We start from the raw sequence: 19,196 nt of genomic DNA, 5'->3' as shown, positions 1-19,196 counted from the left end.
TGTGGGTAGGAGTTGCCACAAGGTTTACAGAGAAAGTAAGAAATGAGAATACTTCAAGAAGAATCTAAGGAGTGTACAGGGAAGAACAGCATTTGGGTCAGTGCAGGTAAGGTCACAACTGCAGCAAGGCAGCAGTGGAATTCAGTGTATGAGAGAAATCATACAGGAAAAGCATGGCTGAAGTAAAGGTTTAAACCAGCAAATGATGAGAGACAAGATAACTGTTAAGATTACTGCATAGTTTCCAAACTCTCCTAGGTTAGGAATGCCTCAGTTTTGTCATCAGTAAAATAAGGTTAATTATAGTCACTACATCACAGGGATTTTATAAGTATTAAATAATATATTTAAAGTGCCTTTTATAGTGTTTGGCATATAGTAAGTACTCATTAAGTATTAACAATAATAAAAAGAATATGATGATGTTTGCAAAAACCTCTTACCATGGTATATAACTCTCTCTCTTTTGATTGTGGATTTATCTCTCGATCTTCATTAAAATAGTGCTGCTGGGAAGGAAAACCCAGTTCTGTCAGGACAATGTCCTCTGGCCCTACACTGGATTTAGTGTATAAAGTTAAAGGGTTGAGGTCTCTGAAACCCTAGGATTAAAAAAATACGAAGGAAATTTAGTTTCTCAGAGAAAAAGTGAAAAAGTTAGCACTTCATAATTTTCAAATGTTGTGGAAATGCATTATCTTCTAAAATTTAAGTCAGATTTTTTTCTATAGTGATAGTTTTTGCTAGCCACAAAAATTATCAACATCAATATTAATGAAAATGTAGACACTGCTATCAATAATTACAAAATAAGAGACTGTTGCACTTCTCTAAGAAAACTTCAGAAAATTAAATAATTGGGGGTAAGACAGAATCCTCAATCAATTATTTAAAATAAAAGTATATTCTAAAGGAAAATAAGGCAAACGTAGTTTTTTGTGATCATGTGAAAATTAAGAAAGTGCTCTGCATTAAGAAGGCAGGAATCTCACAGATATCACTAAAGAATAAATCAAATAACCTTCAGTATTAAATTCTCTTACACCTTACACTGTTGAGATTAAATACAATACATTACAAAATACATCCAGACTGCTCCACCTTAGAAGGAACATTTTCTTGGCATACAATAGCATGGCCCTCTGTTCTCAAGACATGATGGAAATAGATGTCTTCATGTGAGGACGTATCACACAGAAAAATGTTAAGGATTCCATCTACATATTCATCCACTACCCCCACTAATGGCTTCAAACCACACAACTTCTGGAACTGCAAAATAGCTCCGGATGTCCAATGTTCCTGAAACACAAACAAGATATGAGATTCAGATGACAGATGCAAACATGAATTATAAAAAACATATACAAAAATGAATTCCTAATGAACTAGAGATTTTAGTGGGAAAATCAAAGCATGAAAATACTAAAATAACACATTTGAGGATATTTATGATTTGGGGATGAGAAAAGTCAGAATAAAGGAAAAATGATGAAAATGGGATAATGGGAAAAAATTTATTTTAATGTGATGAAAAACTTTCATGTTTGGAAATGTTTGAGTTAGATTATTGGAACAACCCTCCTACAGAAACTAAATATTCTAGATAAAATATTTTTTAAATATGTCCCCAAAGCATCAAAGAACTGACAAAAGTGTAACAAATTATCAGGCCAAAATTAAAGGGAAAGTGGGAACTATTTTTGCCTTCAGGGTATGTGCTAATCCAGGCAAATCTTCACTTCGGTTTTGATGGTCTCACAGGTCAAAGAGGACAGAAATCAAAGCCAGTAACCACCCAGAGAAGGGAGTCCCTAGGGGTTCATGCTCAGGATAAGGAGGAAAAGAAATAAACTAGCCTTCACATGGATTTGCAGCTCAATTTTCACATCACCTGGGTGATACACAAATCCTCAGGTTGTTCATTTAAATTAACATGGCTCCAGACTGGTCGTACTGCTAGATACCTGGCAGAAGCGAATGTAAATCTCTCTGGAGGTAGGCAATCTCAATCTGTATTCAACCATTTTTACAAAAATTTTTACAAGTCAATGAGCAGTACACAGACAAAGATAAAAAGCATATAAAGAGACAATGAATCACAAGGAAGAACAACGAGAAACAACATAACTAATACGAAACCTCAAAAACTTTAGATATTTGAATTTCCAGATGAATTATAAAAGAACTAACATACTATGCTTAAAATAAAAAAACAAAATTAATTTGAAAGCTTCTGCGGAGACCTGCAATCTATTTAAAATTGATCTAGCAGAATTAAAGAACCAAGAGAACTTTTAGAAAGTAACAATATAATAACCAAAATTAAAAACTTAATAGGTTTATTCAATAGCAGATTAGGTAGAATTAAAGAGTGTATCAGTAAAGTGGAAGGTGATTTGGAAAAGTTACCCAGAATGCAACACAGAAGACAGAAATATGTAACATACAGAAGAGAGGTTAAAAGATATGGAAGGTAAATTGAGAAGGTTTAACATACTTTTAATTATTCTAGAAAAAGAGAGGCAGAAACAGAGAGAGAGAGGGAATATAAATATGAATATGGGGAAATGACAATAATTGAAGAGATAATGGCTGGGAATTAGCCAGATTTAATGAAAAGTAACAATGCACAGATAAAAAGTCCAATGTACCACAAAGTAGGATAAATAAGAATAAATCCACACATAATCATATTAAAACTGAAGAACACGGTTTTCAGACTTCAGAAACATGTTAGAGTGGAAAAACTACCTTTGTCTTCCCCTTTCAATCTACATTCAATGAAACATCCACAACTCAACAAAGGTGTCTCCGCCCAACACAATAGGGCACTGGAGAATTCCACACATCTACACACCCAAAGCTGGGTGTACTGGAACGCACAGTGGGGGCAAGGGAACCTCAGAGCCCGTGCCTGCAATCCTGGCCCTCCAACTGAGGCAGCGGAGCCCATAGCTTCAGAGAACCCAGTAGCAGCAGGGAAGGTGGTGCACACACTGTGGCCACCTGACCACTCCCGGCACCCATGACCACAGGCAAGTGGGGAGCAGCGGCAGTGGGGCCCGCGACCCTGTCCCTCCAGCATCTGAGGCGCCCATGACCCCTCCTCCCCATCCCCCTTCCCCCACAGAAGATCCTGTGTCTCAAGGGATCCCAGACACAAGGAAAGAGCCAACCGTCCTGGTGACGACAGCGGCTCTGGCAGAAGCATGGCAGCAACGACCCTGGTGGCACAAAAAGCAACAAAGAAGGCATAGAGCCACACCTATTACAGGGTAGGTGGAGGCTGAAAAGTGCTAACTCTCAAATATGACCAGAGGCAGCTCAAGGAAGAGAAACCGAAAACTTGTGTGATGGTGCCACCTACCGGAGGGAATTTAACTCCTAACCTGTCATTTAATATTAAATGCACTGGCTCAAGAACACTTCATCAAACAACATGAAGGGCCACAGTGACATGGTACCACAAAAAGACAATGACAATTCTCCAGAAACCAAAGTTATGGAATGTTCCAATTTAACTGATAGCGAATGCAAAATAGCTGTTGTGAAGAAATTCAATGAGCTAAAAGAAAACTCAGAAAGGCAGTTTAATGAGCTCAGGAATAAAATGAATGAACAGAAGGAATACTTTACCGAAGAGACTGAAACTTTAAAAAAGCACCAAACAGAAATTCTGGAGCTGAAGAACTCAATAAATGAGATGAAGAATATATTAGTCTGGGACTAGAGCAGACCATATGGAAGAGAAAATTAGTGAGCTTGAAGATAGAAATCTAGAAATGATACAAGTAGAAGAGGAAAGGGAAGATATTTAAAATGAGGAAATCCTACAAGAGCTCTCCAACTCTTTAAGGACAGGCAACATTAGGATAATGAGCATCCCAGAAGGAGAACAGAGGGAAAAGACAGCAGAGAGATTATTTAAAGAAATAATACAAACCTGGGGAAGAAACTGGATATACAAGCCCATGAAGCTAAGAGAATATCTAATTACCCCTATGCAAAAAGACCTCCTCCAAGACATAATATTAAAATTGTCAAAAGTCAATGACAAAGAATTTTAAAGGCAGCCAGGGAAAAAAGGATGGTGACCTACAAAGGAGCCCCCATTAGGCTACCAGTAGATTCTCAGCAGAAACCCTACAGGCCAGGAGGGAGTGGAATGACATTCTCAAAATTCTAAAAGATAAAAACTGTCAGCCATGAATACCCTATTTCAGCAAAGTTATCATTCAGATATGAAGGAGAAACAAAGACTTTCCCAGACCAACAAAAGCTGAAGGAGTTCATCAACACTAGACCTGCCTTACAAAACATGTTGAAAGGAGCTCTTCAACCAGAAAAAAAAAATGGCAAAAATACAAAAAATTTTGAGCAAAGTAATAACAAGACAGAACTGGAAAACTGCAACTCTCTATCAGAATAGATTTTTAAACACTTTAATAATAAATAGTATAAAATCTAAAGGGAGAAAAAAAAATAAAGCAGAAAAACAAATATAGCTCTCTTAGTCTGATAACAACTCACAACATAAAAAGGGGTAATTTAAGAGAACAAAAACAAATTTTATAGGGGAAGAGGAAAAGGACGGCACTTGTATAGGTAAATGAATATAAGATGCTATCAGCAGAAAATGGACTATTTTAATTGACATGTCTCATACAAACTTCAGGGTAAACACAGAACATAAAAATAGAGCAGAGACACAAAAAACAGCAAAAGAGGAAGCTAAGAAAAATATTTTAGAAAACCACCAAACCAAAATGGCAGACAGAAACACAAGGAAAAAGAAACAATGGGGGAAAAAAAGAAACAATGGGAGATTTAAAGCAACAAGAAAACAAAAGCTAAAAAGCCAACATCCAACTATCAATAATTGCCCTAAATGTAAATACACTAAATTCACCAATCAAAAGACACAGAGTGGCTGGATGGATTACAAAGCAAGACCCAACTAAATGTTCCCTCCAGGAGACTCGTCTCAGCTCTAAATACAAACATAGGCTCAAAGCGAAGGGATGGAAGATGATTCTCCAAGAAAACAGCAGCCAAAAGAAAGTAGATATAGCCATACTCATATCAGGCAAAATAAACTTCAAGTCAGAAAAGGTAACAAGAGACAAAAATGGACAGTATAATAAAGGGGAAAACACATCAAGGAGACGTAACAGCGATTAATATATTTGCACCTAATATAGGAGCACCAAAATATATAAAACAATTATTGACAGACCTAAAGAGAGAAATTGGCAGCAACATGTAATAGTAGAGGACTTTAATAACACCCCACTTACATCTATAGATAGATCATCTAGACAGAAAGTCAACAAGGAAACACTGGCCTTAAATGAAACAACAGACAAGATGAATTTGATAGATTTGTACAGAACATTCATTCCACTCAAATGCAGTAGACTATACATTCTTCTCAAGTGCACATGAAACTTTCTCAAGGATAAACCGTATGTTGGGATGCAAAACAAGTCTCACTAAATTTAAGAAGACTGAAATCATATCAAGTATCTTCTCTGATCACAATGGAATGAAATTAGAAATCAACTACAAGAAGAAAACTAGAAAAGTCACCAATACATGGAAACTGAGCAACATGCTACTGAACAACTATTGGGTCAATGAAGGAATCAAAGAAGAAATAAAAAATTACCTGAAGACAAATGAAAATGAAAATACAACATACCAAAATCTATGGGATGCAGCAAAAACATTACAAAGAGGGAAGTTTATAGCAATATAGACCTACCCTTAAGAAACAAGAAAAATCTCAAACAATCTAACCTTACAGCTAAAGAAACTAAAAAAAGAAAAACAAAGGGCAAAGTTAGTAGAATGAAGGAAATAATAAAGATCAGAGCAGAAATACATAAAATAGAGAGTAAAAGGACAGTAGAAAAGATCAATGAACTAAGTGCTGGTTCTTCAAAAACATGAACAAGGGCTTCCCTGGTGACGCAGTGGTTGAGAGTCCGCCTGCCGAGGCAGGGGACACGGGTTCGTGCCCCGGTCCGGGAAGATCCCACATGCCGCGCAGCGGCTGGGCCCGTGAGCCATGGCTGCTGAGCCTGCACGTCCGGAGCCTGTGCTCCACAGTGGGAGAGGCCACAACAGTGAGAGGCCCGCGTACCGCAAAAAAAAAAAAAAAACCATGAACAAAATTTGACAAACCGTTAGCTAGACTCACTAAGAAAAAAGAGAGAAGGTCCTGATAAATAAAATCAAACAAAAGGCAGAAATAACAACAGATATCACATAAATACAAGATTGTAAAAGAATATTATGAACAGCTATATACCAACAAATTAGACAGCCTAGAAGAAATGAACAAATTCTTAGAATCATACAAACTTCCAAGACTGAATCAGGAAGAAATAGAGAATCTGAATAGACTGATCACTAGCACAGAGACTGAAACAGTAATCAAAAGCTCCCAAAAAAACAAAAGTCCAGGACCAGACAGCTCCACAGGTAAATTCTACCAAACAGTCAAAGAAGATTTAATACCTATCCTTTTCAAACTATTCTATAAAACTGAAGAGAAGGGAACATTTCCTAACTCATTTTAAGAGGCCAACATCACCCTGATACCAAAAGCAGACAAAGACAACACAAAAAAAGAAAATTCAGGCCACTATCTCTAATGAACATAGATGCAAAATCCTCAACAAAATATTAGCAAACTGAATTCAACAGTACATCAAAAAGATCATACTCCATGATTAAGTGGGATTTATTCCACACAAGAATGGTTCAATATTCACAAATCAATCAATGTGATACACCACATTAACAAAATGAAGGATAAAAGCCATATGATCATCTCACGGGATGCAGAAAAGGCATTTGACAAGATTCAAAGCCCATTTATGATAAAAAATCTCAATAAAGAGGATACAGAAGGGACATATCCTCAACATAGTATGGGCCACATATAACAAACCCCCAGCTAACATCACACTCAAAGGAAAAAAATTGAAATCTATTCCCCTAAGATCAGGAACAACACCAGGATGCCCATTCTCGCCACTTTTATTCAACACAGTGTTGGAAGTCCTAGCCAGAGCAATCAGGCAAGAAAAAGAAATAAAAGGCATCCAAATTGGAAAGGAAGGGGTAAAACTGTCACTATTTGCAGATGACATGATTTTATATAGTGAAGACTCCATCAAAAAACTCTTAGAAATAATAAATGAGTGAAGTAATAGGATACAAAATCAATATATAAAAATTTGCATTTCTGTATGCTAACAATGACCTAGCAGAAAGAGAAATTAAGAAAACAATCCCATTTGCAATTGCAACAAAATAAAACATTTAGGAATAAATTTAACCAAAGAGGTGCAAGATCTGTATATTGAAAACTATAGGGACTTCCCTGGTGGTGCAGTGGTTAAGAATCCACCTGTGAATGCAGGGGGCACAGGTTTGATCCCTGGTCCAGGAAGATCCCACATGCTGCAGAACGGCTGGGCCCGTGGGCCATGGCCGCTGAGCCTGAGCATCCGGAGCCTGTGCTCCGCAACAGGAGAGGCCACAACAGCGAGAGGCCCACGTACCGCAAAAAAAAAAAAAAAAAAAGGGCAGAGGAACAGAATAGACATTTTTCCAAAGAAGACATACGTATGGTCAACAGGTACATGAAAAGATGCTCAACATCACTAATTACTATGGAAATGCAAAACAAAACCATAATAAGATAGCACCTCACACCTGTCAGAACGGCTATTATCAAAAAGGCAAGAAATAAGTGGTGGCAAGGATGTGGAGAAAAAGGGAAACCTGTTGGTGGGAATGTAAATTGGTACCTCCACTATGGAAGACAGTATGGAGAGTCCTCAAAAAATTAAGATTAGAACTATCATATGATCCAGCTATCCCACTTCTGGGTATTTATTCAAAGAATATGAAAACACTGATCTGAAAAGATATCTCAACCCCCATGTTCTTTGGCATTATTTACAATAGCCAAGATATGGGAACAACTGAAGTGCCCATCAACAGACGAATGGTAAAGAAGATGTGGTATATATGTACATAATGGAATACTGCTCAGCTTTAAAAATATATATATAAATGTCTTGCCATTTGCAACAACATGGATGGAATTTGAGCATTTTATGCTAAGTAAAATAAGTCAGATAGAGAAAGAGAACTACCACATGATGCCACTGATGTGGAGTATCAAAAAAACCCGAATAAACAAACAAACAAAAATAAAATAATGTACAAACCAAACCAAACAAAAACAAATACATATATATGGAGAACAGAGTAGTGATTACCAGAGGGGAAGGGGAAGCGGGGAGGGCAAAATGGGTAAAGGGGGTCAGGCCAACTACGGTTACAGATGGAAAATAAATTTTTGGTAGTGAACACGTGGTAGGGTATCCAGAAGTAGAAATATAACGTTGTACACATGAAACTTATATAATGTTATAAATCAACATTACCTCAATTACAAATAAATAATTTTGTTTCCTAAAGAGTAAATTTACAAGTTTCAATTTCATTAGCAGATAGTTTTAATGCCATCCTGAAATTGTTAAAAGCATAGTGTCCTTTGAAAAAATATCCTAGGGCTTCCCTGGTGGCACAGTGGTTAAGAATGTGCCTGCCAATGCAGGGGACACGGGTTCAAGCTCTGGTCCTTTAAGATCCCACATGACACGGAGCAACTAAGCCTGTGTACCACAACTACTGATCCTGCGCTTGAGAGCCCGTGAGCCACAACTACTGAGGTTGCGTGCCACAGCTACTGAAGCCCGCGCGCCTAGAGCCTGTGCTCTGTAACAAGAGAAGCCACCGCAATGAGAAGCCTGCGCACCGCAACAAAGAGTAGCCCCTGCTCGCCACAGCTAGAGAAAACCCGTGCACAGCAACAAAGACCCAAAGCAGCCAAAAATAAATAAATAAATATATAAATTTATAAAAAAGAAAGAAAGAAGAAATATCCTGGATTATTGAGGTCTTTCTTCTATACGGATAGCAAATATCTATAAAATAAAAATCTATCCTGCTTTTTAAAAAAGCTGAAGAACACAAGTAACAAATACAAAATTTTAAAAATAGCTACAGACAAAAAGGATATTGCCTTCAAAGGAACATCCATTAGATGGACAGCTGGCTTAAATATCATAAGGGAAACCAGAAGCCAGTGTAATGATACCTTCCACGTAATGAAGATAGTAACTACCAACCTAGAATTCTATACCTACTGAACATATCTTTCAAGAATAAGCACAAAATGATATTTTCAGGTGAACATAACTGAGCTTGCCATCAATAAACCCTTACAAAATGAAATCCTAAAAGATACAGTTCAAATAGAAAGAAAATGTTCCCAGAGGGTTTGAGCAGCAAGACTGAAGAGCTAAGAGACTGAGGAATACGTGACTAAATCTAAATGGATTTGTTATTATTATATGCAGTTATTTTCTTGAGGGGTTAAAAACAATAACGTTAATTACAAAACAAAAATAGATCAGAAGAGGACATTAAAGAAATTCGTGTCCTAATGTCCTTGTATTGCTACACACATATGCTGTACTTCCTAGAGTAATCACTGAAATAACATAGTGGAATGATTAAAAACCTCTTCAAAATAAGGCGTACAAGGTGAGAAAAGTAATAGGTAAGCCAGTGACTTTTCACTAGGGCCACTGGGTTCTCTCCAGTGCTTGCAAAGTTTAGTTGTCATCTAAGGATTTGGGCGGATTTTATATCCGTACAATGATTTTGGAATGCACCCATTCTATGGCTCCCTCCCTTTAAGTATTACACCCTAACTTCTAGCTGTTTTGCTATTCCCAAACAATGTCCTCTAATCCTGCAAGCCAGCAAGGCTGTAGACTGGGGAGTGACCTCAGGAAAGAAGCTGAAAAATTCCTGACTCACCTATTGCGGTTTGACTTCCAAGGGTAGACTTCTACTTTTCTGCCTGCTTTAGATTTTGTATATGAGAGTATTAGCTCACCAAACCAGAAAAAAGATATAGAAATAAAGACATGAATGAGCTACATTCAGTTAAAAAAATTTATTGAGCACCTACCATGCACCAAACATTGATCTAGGCACTGGAGATACAGTGGTAAATATGACAGACAATATCCCTGATCTCAGGAATTACAATGTTGTATGTGAACAAACAATTAAAATAATACCAGATAGTGTTACAAAGATAAAACAAGGGACTTCCCTGGTGGTCTAGTGGTTAAGAATCTGTCTTGCAAGGCAGGGGATGCCAGTTTGATCCCTGGTTGGGGCACTAAGATCCCACATGCCATGGGGCAGAAAGTCCGTGCACCACAACTACTGAGTCTATGTGCTCTGGAGTCCGTGAGCCAAAACTAGAGAGCCCATGTGCCACAACTACTGAGCCCGCACATTCTGGAGCCCATGCACCACAACTAGAGAGCCCGCATACTGCAACTAATGAGCCTGCACACTCTGGTGCCCGCACGCCACCACTAGAGAGAACCCCACACACTGCAACGAAGAGTCCGTGTGCCTCAACTAAAGATCGCGCATGCCACAATTAAGACCTGATGCAGCCAATAAAGAAAGAAAGAAAGAAATATTAATGGTACAGATGAACCTATTTGCAGGGCAGACATAGAGAATGCACGGGTGGACACAGTGGGCGAAGGGGAGGGTGGGATGAATTGGGATATTAATTTTGACATACATACACTACTATGTGTAAAAGATAGCTAGTGGGAACCTGCTGTATAACACAGGGAGCTCAGCCCAGTGCTCTGTGATGGCCTAGCTGGGTGGGATGGGTGGAGGAGGGAGGTCCACGAGGGAGGGGATGTGTGTATTCTTATGGCTGATTCACTTCACTGTGCGACAGAAACTAGCACAACAGTGTAAAGCAATTATACTCAAATTAAAATAAATAAACTTTTTTTTTAAAAAAAAAGATAAAACAAAATGATGATGAATGACTGAAGAGGAAGAGTGCACTTTAAATTGACTGGTCAAGGAAGTCCTTCTTGGGGAAATAACATTTGGGCTTAAATTTGAACGACAAGAAGGAGCCAACCATGAGAATTCTTTGAATCAGTTATTTCAGTGACCAGCATGCACAAAAGCCCTAAGGCCAGAAGCAGTTTAGGAAGGAAATTGCAAAGAAAACGAAAAATGGAAGCCACCTGGCTGATATGAGAGTAACGGACATTGGCATCACAAATTTAGCCCTGACCTCCCTGATGGAAGTACTAAAAAGAAACCTAGTCAGGGCTAAAATGCACCCTAGAAAACAATGCTGAGTAGTGACTCGCACAAAAACCATACTTTGCATAATTATTTATAATACTCAAAAATCAGAAGTGGACTGAATTAGTCTAACAATAAAGGGACAGTTAAACAGGCTACAATGCACGTTTAGCTAGATTACTTACGTACCTATTAAAATTGAGAACGATAACATGTAAATGTATTTATGCTATAATGTTGAGTGGAAAATGGAATATAAAATAATATGATTACTATTTTATATAAGCCTAAAAACCCTACAAAACCCTCATCCCCAACATCCAATAAACTAAACTGAAAAACTCATATCAAATTTCTAAATTGAATGCATTTGAATGGTGGCATTACAGATAATGTTTTTTCTTCTTCTTTTCTCTTTATCGTGTTTTTCAGATTAAAAAAAAGTAAGGAATAATCCACGTATATGTTAGCAACTGATAAGTTATTTAGGTTAAACAGACAAATATGGTGTAATAAATGTGTATGGCATGTATAATTAAGAGTTCTGAGGAAAAAACATAAAATTAGGTGCATAACTATAGCTACATAAACCAATGCATCTATATGGATGAAAATGCCTCCTGCTCCATCCCACTCCAATCATCTCCCACCACTAGAGAATTCTTTAAAAAACATATATCTGATTGTGGCAGTTCCCTTTAGTCGCTCCCCAGTCTGGACATTGCGTCCAGACTCCTGCACATGGCTATGGGTCTCCTCCTTAGTTTACTGTCTACTTCTCTGACATCATTTGCCATGCACCAATTCCAGCACATCCTCTATTATGCAGCCAAACAGAACCACTTAAAATTCCTCATATTTGAGATATTTCATGCTGCTCTCCCTTTGCCTGAAACGCCTTTCTTTTCTTGTCTGTCCAGTTGTAGAACTAATCTTCCTTCAAAGTTTCATGCAAATGCCACCTCTAGTATGGGGCCTTCTCTGATTACCCCGAACAGAGATGAGCGCTCTTCCTTTTGCATTTCTACCACACGCTGCAAAATTTTCTAGCAAATATGACACAGCACTATTATTTTTGTCTACGTGCCTATCTTTCATACTGTCTACAATGATTTCTTTGAGGGCTCATTCTATGTTTTATTTTTGTATTCTGAGAACCTAGAATTGTTCTTGGCATCAAATGTTTGCTGATTAAACAGGAAACAAGCAAACATACCTCTACTGGTCTCACCCAAGCCAAAGAACAGGGGATAGCCTGAGCTGGAAGCCTGGTGTAGCAGCACCTGCAACAGATAATCAAATATATGAATAGTTAATCATATTTCAAAACTGCATTTTATGGAATCTCTTATCCACTCCTTGATTTAAGCTTTTCACACCATTTCAGAGTATTTTACTCATGCATTTTAAAATTAATGTCTTACATTTTAAAGTAACCTAAGAAATACACTTGTAAAAACATAATAGTCCTTGAAAACCATGCAATTAAAATATAGGTAGGATATGTATAACTGAAAATAAATAAAATATAGGTAGGAACAGTTCAACCTTCATGCTATATAAATGCAACTCTTCGCATGACCCAAAGAATGATTTTCTTAATATAAGATTGAAATTTAGTCTCATGGTTCATTCAGATTCACGGTCATGTGAAAGAAGACGTGAGAGATTATAATCCAACTGTGATTATAATGACCAAATGACCATTTGCCAAACCTGCACTAAGATGAAAGGGGGTGGAATGGAGGGTAGGATGGAGGGAGAGAGGCAGGAGAAAAGGAAGAGAGATCCTAAGCCCACAGAGTTTCAGCATTACAGCTCAAAACTTAAGTTGTCCTTATTCAGTTTATTAACTCACTTGAGGAACCTCAGGGAGGACTTCTGAACAGTTCCAATATTTCCAAAGTCTGGATAGAACACTTCAACTTCCTGTTTCCCAAGAATTCGATGGATAATGACCCGATACCACCACTTATCCTCAGAAATCCTTACACAACAGAGACGTCCCGGTTGGATAAAATACTCTGGCATGGCATATCGATCAGAAACCAGCTGATTAGAATAACAGCGCCTGCGGAATTCCATAATACACAGAAACCCATAGGGAAAGAAAAAATTAAAGATCATTTTTATTGATGTATCAAGAGCAGCAATGTCTTGGCAAAAAGCAAAGAAAAAAACCCTCACTTTTTCTGATTTGGTAATGCTTATTATTAATACCAATTAATTTTCTTTTTCTTGTCCAAATCCCTTCTCTTTATCAACAAACTTCTTCCAATAGAAACTTACTAAGTGATTATTATGTAACATTATGCCAGGTGTTCTTGGGTGGTAGGTGAGTATATAATGTGGTAAAGTTAGAAAAAAACTTTTGGAGAGATACAAAGTAAATTATTCTTGTATGTGGCACCAATGTAAAAATCAGACATTTGTTGTACATGAATAAATCTAAAGTAACTGAAAATGTAAACATTTTACATAGTGTTTACTAACAAAGGACATGATTTTTCACTAGAGAAAAGATAATTTAGAGCAGTAGCTCTCTAAGTGTAGTTCACAAATCCCTGGGACCCTGATACCCTTTCAAAAAGTTCCTAAGATCAAAGCTATTTTAATATTTTAGTATTATTATGAAAATAGTTATTTGCCCTTTTCACTATGTTAATATTTGCAATGATGCTGTAAAAGCAAGGGTGGGTAAAATTCCCGGTGCCTTTGCTAAATCAAGGCAGTGGCATCCAACTATACTTGTAAACATTTATTTTTCACTGCCATGCATTCACATTAAATAAAAAAGAAAGAAAAAAGAGGCTACTTTCACTTAAGAATATCCTTGATAGGGCTTCCCTCGTGGCACAGTGGTTGGGAGTCCGCCTGCCAATGCAGGGGACGTGGGTTCGTGCCCCGGTCCAGGAGGATCCCACGTGCCATGGAGCGGCTGGGCCCGTGGGCCATGGCCACTGGGCCTGCACGTCCGGAGCCTGTGTGCCATGGCGGGAGGGGCCGCAGCGGTGAGAGGCCCGCGTGCCGAAAAAAAATAAAAATAAAAAAAATAAGAATGTCCTTGATAAAGCAATAAAAATTATTAAGTTTATTAAATCTCAACCACTGACTATCTTTTCAATATTCTCTGTAACAAAATGCAAGTACAAGTAAAATACTTCCCAAGTTGTCTTAATGAAAAGCACTTTTGCATTTCAGTTGTGAACTGAATGAGCTGCTTTTTGTGTGTGTGTATAGATTTATTTTTACTTGGAAGATGAACTAGACACTATTTTCATGGAATACCATTTTTGCTTGAAAGGTCACTCACAAACTATGTTTATTCAGACTTGCATATTTGCCACACATTTTCTCAAAAATGAAGCAAGCTTGCCACTTCAAGGAAAACATTGACAGTATTTATTGTCAATGATAAAATTCAAAAGCTTTCAAATGAAAATTAGGACTTTGGCAACGCTGCATCCACCACCATAAACATGACAGCTTCCTAATACTTAATACTTTTCTGATGCAATCAGTGATACTATTAATGAATGTGATTTTTTAAAGATATATTGTGTGATGAAACATGTCAACATCCGGAAGATCTATATAACTCAGTGAACCAGTATTTTCCAAAAGACCAACACATGATGTTTTAAAATCGTAGATGGTGGTAAAATTCAGGACCAGTTCCATTGAGTCCACACTGAGAAGTTCCCTATGCTTACTCTAATGTTAAGCTACTGCTGTCTTGAAATTCTTAATACTTTTTAAACAAGGAGTCTTACATTTTAATTTTGGACTGGAGCCTGCAATTACCTAGCTAGTCCTGGATCCATTCAAAGTGCAAAGGCAGAAAATGTATTTTAACATAGTAGAGTTTGAAAAGTTCAAATTCCACACTGAAACTAACTTCAAGAAACTACCACTTGTCAAGTTTCAGTGCACTATCAAAGAGTATTCACAATTTTCTGAAAAGGCTATTAAAATACTCCTTTTCCCAATTATGTATCTGTCAGAGGCCAGATGTTTTCATGTACTTCCACCAAAATAAAGTATTTCAAGGAATTAAAGACAGAAGCAGATACTGAAATCCAACTTTCTTCTAGTATGCCAGATATTAGAGATCTGCAAAAATGTAAAAGAGTGCACTATTGTAATTTTCATAAAAGTTATTTTTCATAAAATGTTATTTATATTCAGAAAAATGAATTTATCGTTATTTTTAAACAATATTTTTTACAGTTTTAATTTCTATATGATAAATATTGATAAACAAAAGTTCTCTTTGGTCCTTAATTTTTAAGAGCCCTGAGACCAAAATGTTTGAGAACTGACTTAGAATGAGATACATGAAAAATACATTGAAAACAACAGATTCCTACCGCATTTCAATCATCATGTCTTCAAGTAACTCTGATGAATCCCTGCTATAGATTCGGATGTAGAATTGACTAGGAGAGATGATACACTCCACAAAGACCCCCACGAGGGTACTGGTACCTAATGGGGGTAGTTTGCATAATTTCTTGTCCCGTACAGCATCAGGTGGGATATCATGATTTGCCATTGCCAAGTTGAGCTGTGATTTCTTAATTTCTACTTGCTACAAGTTAAAAAAAATCAAAGAAACCACTATAAATCTTTGAGTAACATTTCAAACTCTATGACAACGTTTCTTAAAATATATTTCATGAGTCACCTTTATCAGAATCACCTGGCAAATAATAAAAATGAAAATTCTTAGGCTTTAGCCCAGACTCACTCACTAGAAGTGAGGCCCAAAATTATGCCTTTAAAAAAATTCCCTAGGTGATCCTTACCTACATTAAAATATTAAAAGTACTGTCTTACGATATTAGGTGAAGAGTGAAAAGTGTGTCACACAACTGCCATATATAAAATTGAAAACATCGTACTTCAAATACTTAGGCTGAACTAAGAGTCTCATCCTACCCAGTTCTACCAACAAAGGCAACTTTAAAGAATGGATTAAATTTCAGGGCTTCCCTGGTGGCACAGTGGTTAAGAATTTGCCTGCCATTGCAGGGGACACGGGTTCGAGCCCTGGTCTGGGAAGATCTAACATGCCATGGAGCAACTAAGCCCTTGTGCCACAACTAATACTCAAAATTTTTAAGTACTTTATACTTTTAAGGCTTAATACTGAACCTGCGCTCTAGAGCCTGTGAGCCACAACTACTGAGCCCACGGTGCCACAACTACTGAAGCCCGCGTGCCTAGAGCCCGTGCTCCGCAACAAGAAAAGCCACTGCAAGGAGAAGCCCGCGCACTGCAACGAAAAGTAGCCCCCACTCGCCGCAACTAGAGAAAGCCCGCACGCAGTGACGAAGACCCAACACAGCCAAAAATAAATAAATTTATTTTAAAAAAAGAATGGATTAAATTTCAGACTAGTCTTCCGATCAAAAATACGGTTTCTCAAACACTCTCATTCTCAAATATATTATTTTCCTTCAGGCCTTTCTACTGTCCTCTAGAAAATATAACAGGCTCTCCAAACAAAATGTTTTCCTTCCATGAAAGAAGCCAGGTGTAAAGGGCAGAAGGCAAGAAGAGTAAGCAATTAATTCCTTAGTAACTACAAAATAAGTAATAGGAGATGAGAATACAAAAAGGGAGAAGTGTGTGTGGAGATATAATAAAGGAGAAAAACAATAAAAGCACCCTCTAACTGAGGCTAGGTGCAGGGGCAACCTGCAGCAGTGCTGAGGCATCCAGCTACAATAGAGCTCCTCAATTCTTCCCTCAAAAGTCCTGGAGGGTTGTGAAGCCTACTGAAACACATGGACAGAGAATCAGCAATGTTATCCTGAAACAACTGTTAAATCTTCGAAGACAACTGAAAAGCCTGAAATGAGACTCAAGGAAAGCTAGTTATACAAAAGGCTGAAAACCAGAATAAATGCTGCATAAGGTGACTTCAGACCAAAGTTCTGGTCTAGCCTAAGAAATCATACATCTAGAAATAAGACCTTTCTCAAACAGCATTTTTGTCTAAAGAAACATTCATTCAGTTACTTTCCATAATGCTGAATCTCCAGGGCACACAGCCATCAAACCTTACTCACCAGCTGTAAAGGCTTTACCACCAGATTAGGCTTCTTGCAAATCTTCTCTTCTGGCTCTTTGTGGTTTTCTGAAGGGCAATCCTGTGTAGTCTCCTTGATAACAGTAGTAGACAGTGAATTTCTAGGGGGACTGGACACACAAGCTTTGGCTTCTATTTTCTTATCTGATTGAACGAAACATGAATTTCTGACTGATGACACAGCTCCATCTGAAATGACCAATAGAGGAGCCTATGTATATCTATTAAAATAATTTGGAAACTGTTAATAAGCACATTCTATGTGCCAGGCACTGGACAGATAATGAGAGATGAGAGATATGAACCTGTCTTTGCAGACCTTTCAGTATGGAGAGATGTAACAGAAGTTCCAGATGGGAACAAATCTTACGTTATTTATGTTGGGGGGGGCAAGTCTGATAAGGTTTTTTTTAACTTTGGTGAAAGGTTTTATTTTACAACATCCTGATTTCAATTTATTTCTTGTTCAGCTTTAGCTGTGAACATTCATTTGTTGCTTAATGTACAACGTATGTGACTACTTAATAGTCCATAATACAATGCCTTAATTTTTAGGGAATTCCCAAACCAATCACATATTTTGACCATACAATCATACAAATTTACACGTGTATGATGATTATAGGAGGCTGACACATTAAAACAGACCCCAGATAGACATAAAACCATAGTGGCTCCTAAAGAAATAAACTAGTAACTGTACAAAGATGTAGGTACAAGAATATTTATCACTGTATTTTTTATAATGATAAAAAAATGGATACTCTCTACATGTCCATTGACAGGAGACTGGTTAAATAAACTATAATACGTTACATAAAATAATTATATGTAGTCAAAAAGGAAGAAATAAACTTGTATATGCTGTTATAGAAAATTACCTCTATGAAGTATAAAAAGCAAGGACTTATATAATGTTTATACAATACTGTTTTGTGGAAGAAAATTATACATATGATAAATAATTATAGAGAAGAGGTCCAGAAAAAAACACTAAAACTATCACTGCTAGTTACTACCTCTGCATTGCTGGAATTGTTTAAACAAGCAAATACTGCTTTTGTAATTTTTTTCTAAGTGCAGTTAGGCTCACATATACATTTTAAAAAGTCTGGAAGGCTATATAAAAATTCTAATGGCAGTTTTGGTGGGAGTAAAATGTAGAGAAATATTCACTTTCAACTTTTTACTCATCTGTGCTATCTGAATTTTTTAGAATGAATGTAAGTTATTTTAATCAGAAAAATCAACAAAGATACATTTACATTTTGTAAAAAAAAAACCCACAGCTGTCCACTTTAGCCACTTGTAGAAACTTATAAAAATATAAGTATCATACTGTACTATAGATGGCAAGACATTACCATTATGGGAACTGAGGAAAGAGTATATGGGATCTCTCTGTGTTCGTTCTTAATAACTGCAAGTGAACCTACAATAACCTCAATAAAAATTTCAAAAGAAAAAAACCACTAAGCCAAACAAAAACAAAAGTCAAGTGCCCTAAATGCAATGTGATATCCTGGAGTAGATCCAGAAACAGAAAAAGAACAAAACTGATAAAATCGGAATAGACTCTGGAGTTTAGTAAATAGCAGTGTACCAATGTTAATTTCTTAGTTTTGATAAACATATCATGGTAACGTAAGATGTTAAAATTAGGGGGAAACTGGATGAAGTGCATATGAGAACTCTGTACTATCTTTGCAACTTTTCTATAAACCTAAAATTATCTCAAAATAAAATGTTGTTTTTTTTAAATTACAACTGCTGAGTCTCAGGGCACACCCATTTATTCTGAACGTCCATATATTTCTAAGAACCTCCATATATTTCTAAAAAGAGTTAAGAACCACTGAAC

At 37.0% G+C, this 19,196-nt stretch overlaps 1 protein-coding gene across 3 annotated transcripts in view; it reads right to left on the bottom strand.

The window, feature by feature from the left end:
- Positions 1 to 19,196, bottom strand: part of TDRD5 (tudor domain containing 5) — an 89,854-nt gene that overhangs the window by 23,341 nt on the left and 47,317 nt on the right. For 2 of the 3 annotated variants that reach the window (XM_060009728.1, XM_060009730.1), the window contains exons 7-12: positions 17,316 to 17,506; positions 15,609 to 15,829; positions 13,097 to 13,309; positions 12,455 to 12,521; positions 1,102 to 1,302; positions 444 to 602 (exon numbers count right to left, since the gene is read on the bottom strand). In XM_060009728.1, coding sequence (XP_059865711.1) covers positions 444 to 602; positions 1,102 to 1,302; positions 12,455 to 12,521; positions 13,097 to 13,309; positions 15,609 to 15,829; positions 17,316 to 17,506 — 1,052 coding nt within the window. Of the gene's footprint in view, positions 1 to 443; positions 603 to 1,101; positions 1,303 to 12,454; positions 12,522 to 13,096; positions 13,310 to 15,608; positions 15,830 to 17,315; positions 17,519 to 19,196 lie in introns of all 3 variants that reach the window. The other variant, XM_060009729.1, reaches the window with a different exon arrangement.

The sequence above is a fragment of the Delphinus delphis genome, chromosome 1, assembly GCF_949987515.2.
Source record: "Delphinus delphis chromosome 1, mDelDel1.2, whole genome shotgun sequence".
NCBI classification, from domain to species: domain Eukaryota; kingdom Metazoa; phylum Chordata; class Mammalia; order Artiodactyla; family Delphinidae; genus Delphinus; species Delphinus delphis.
This window is presented reverse-complemented; position numbering and strand designations above follow the sequence as displayed.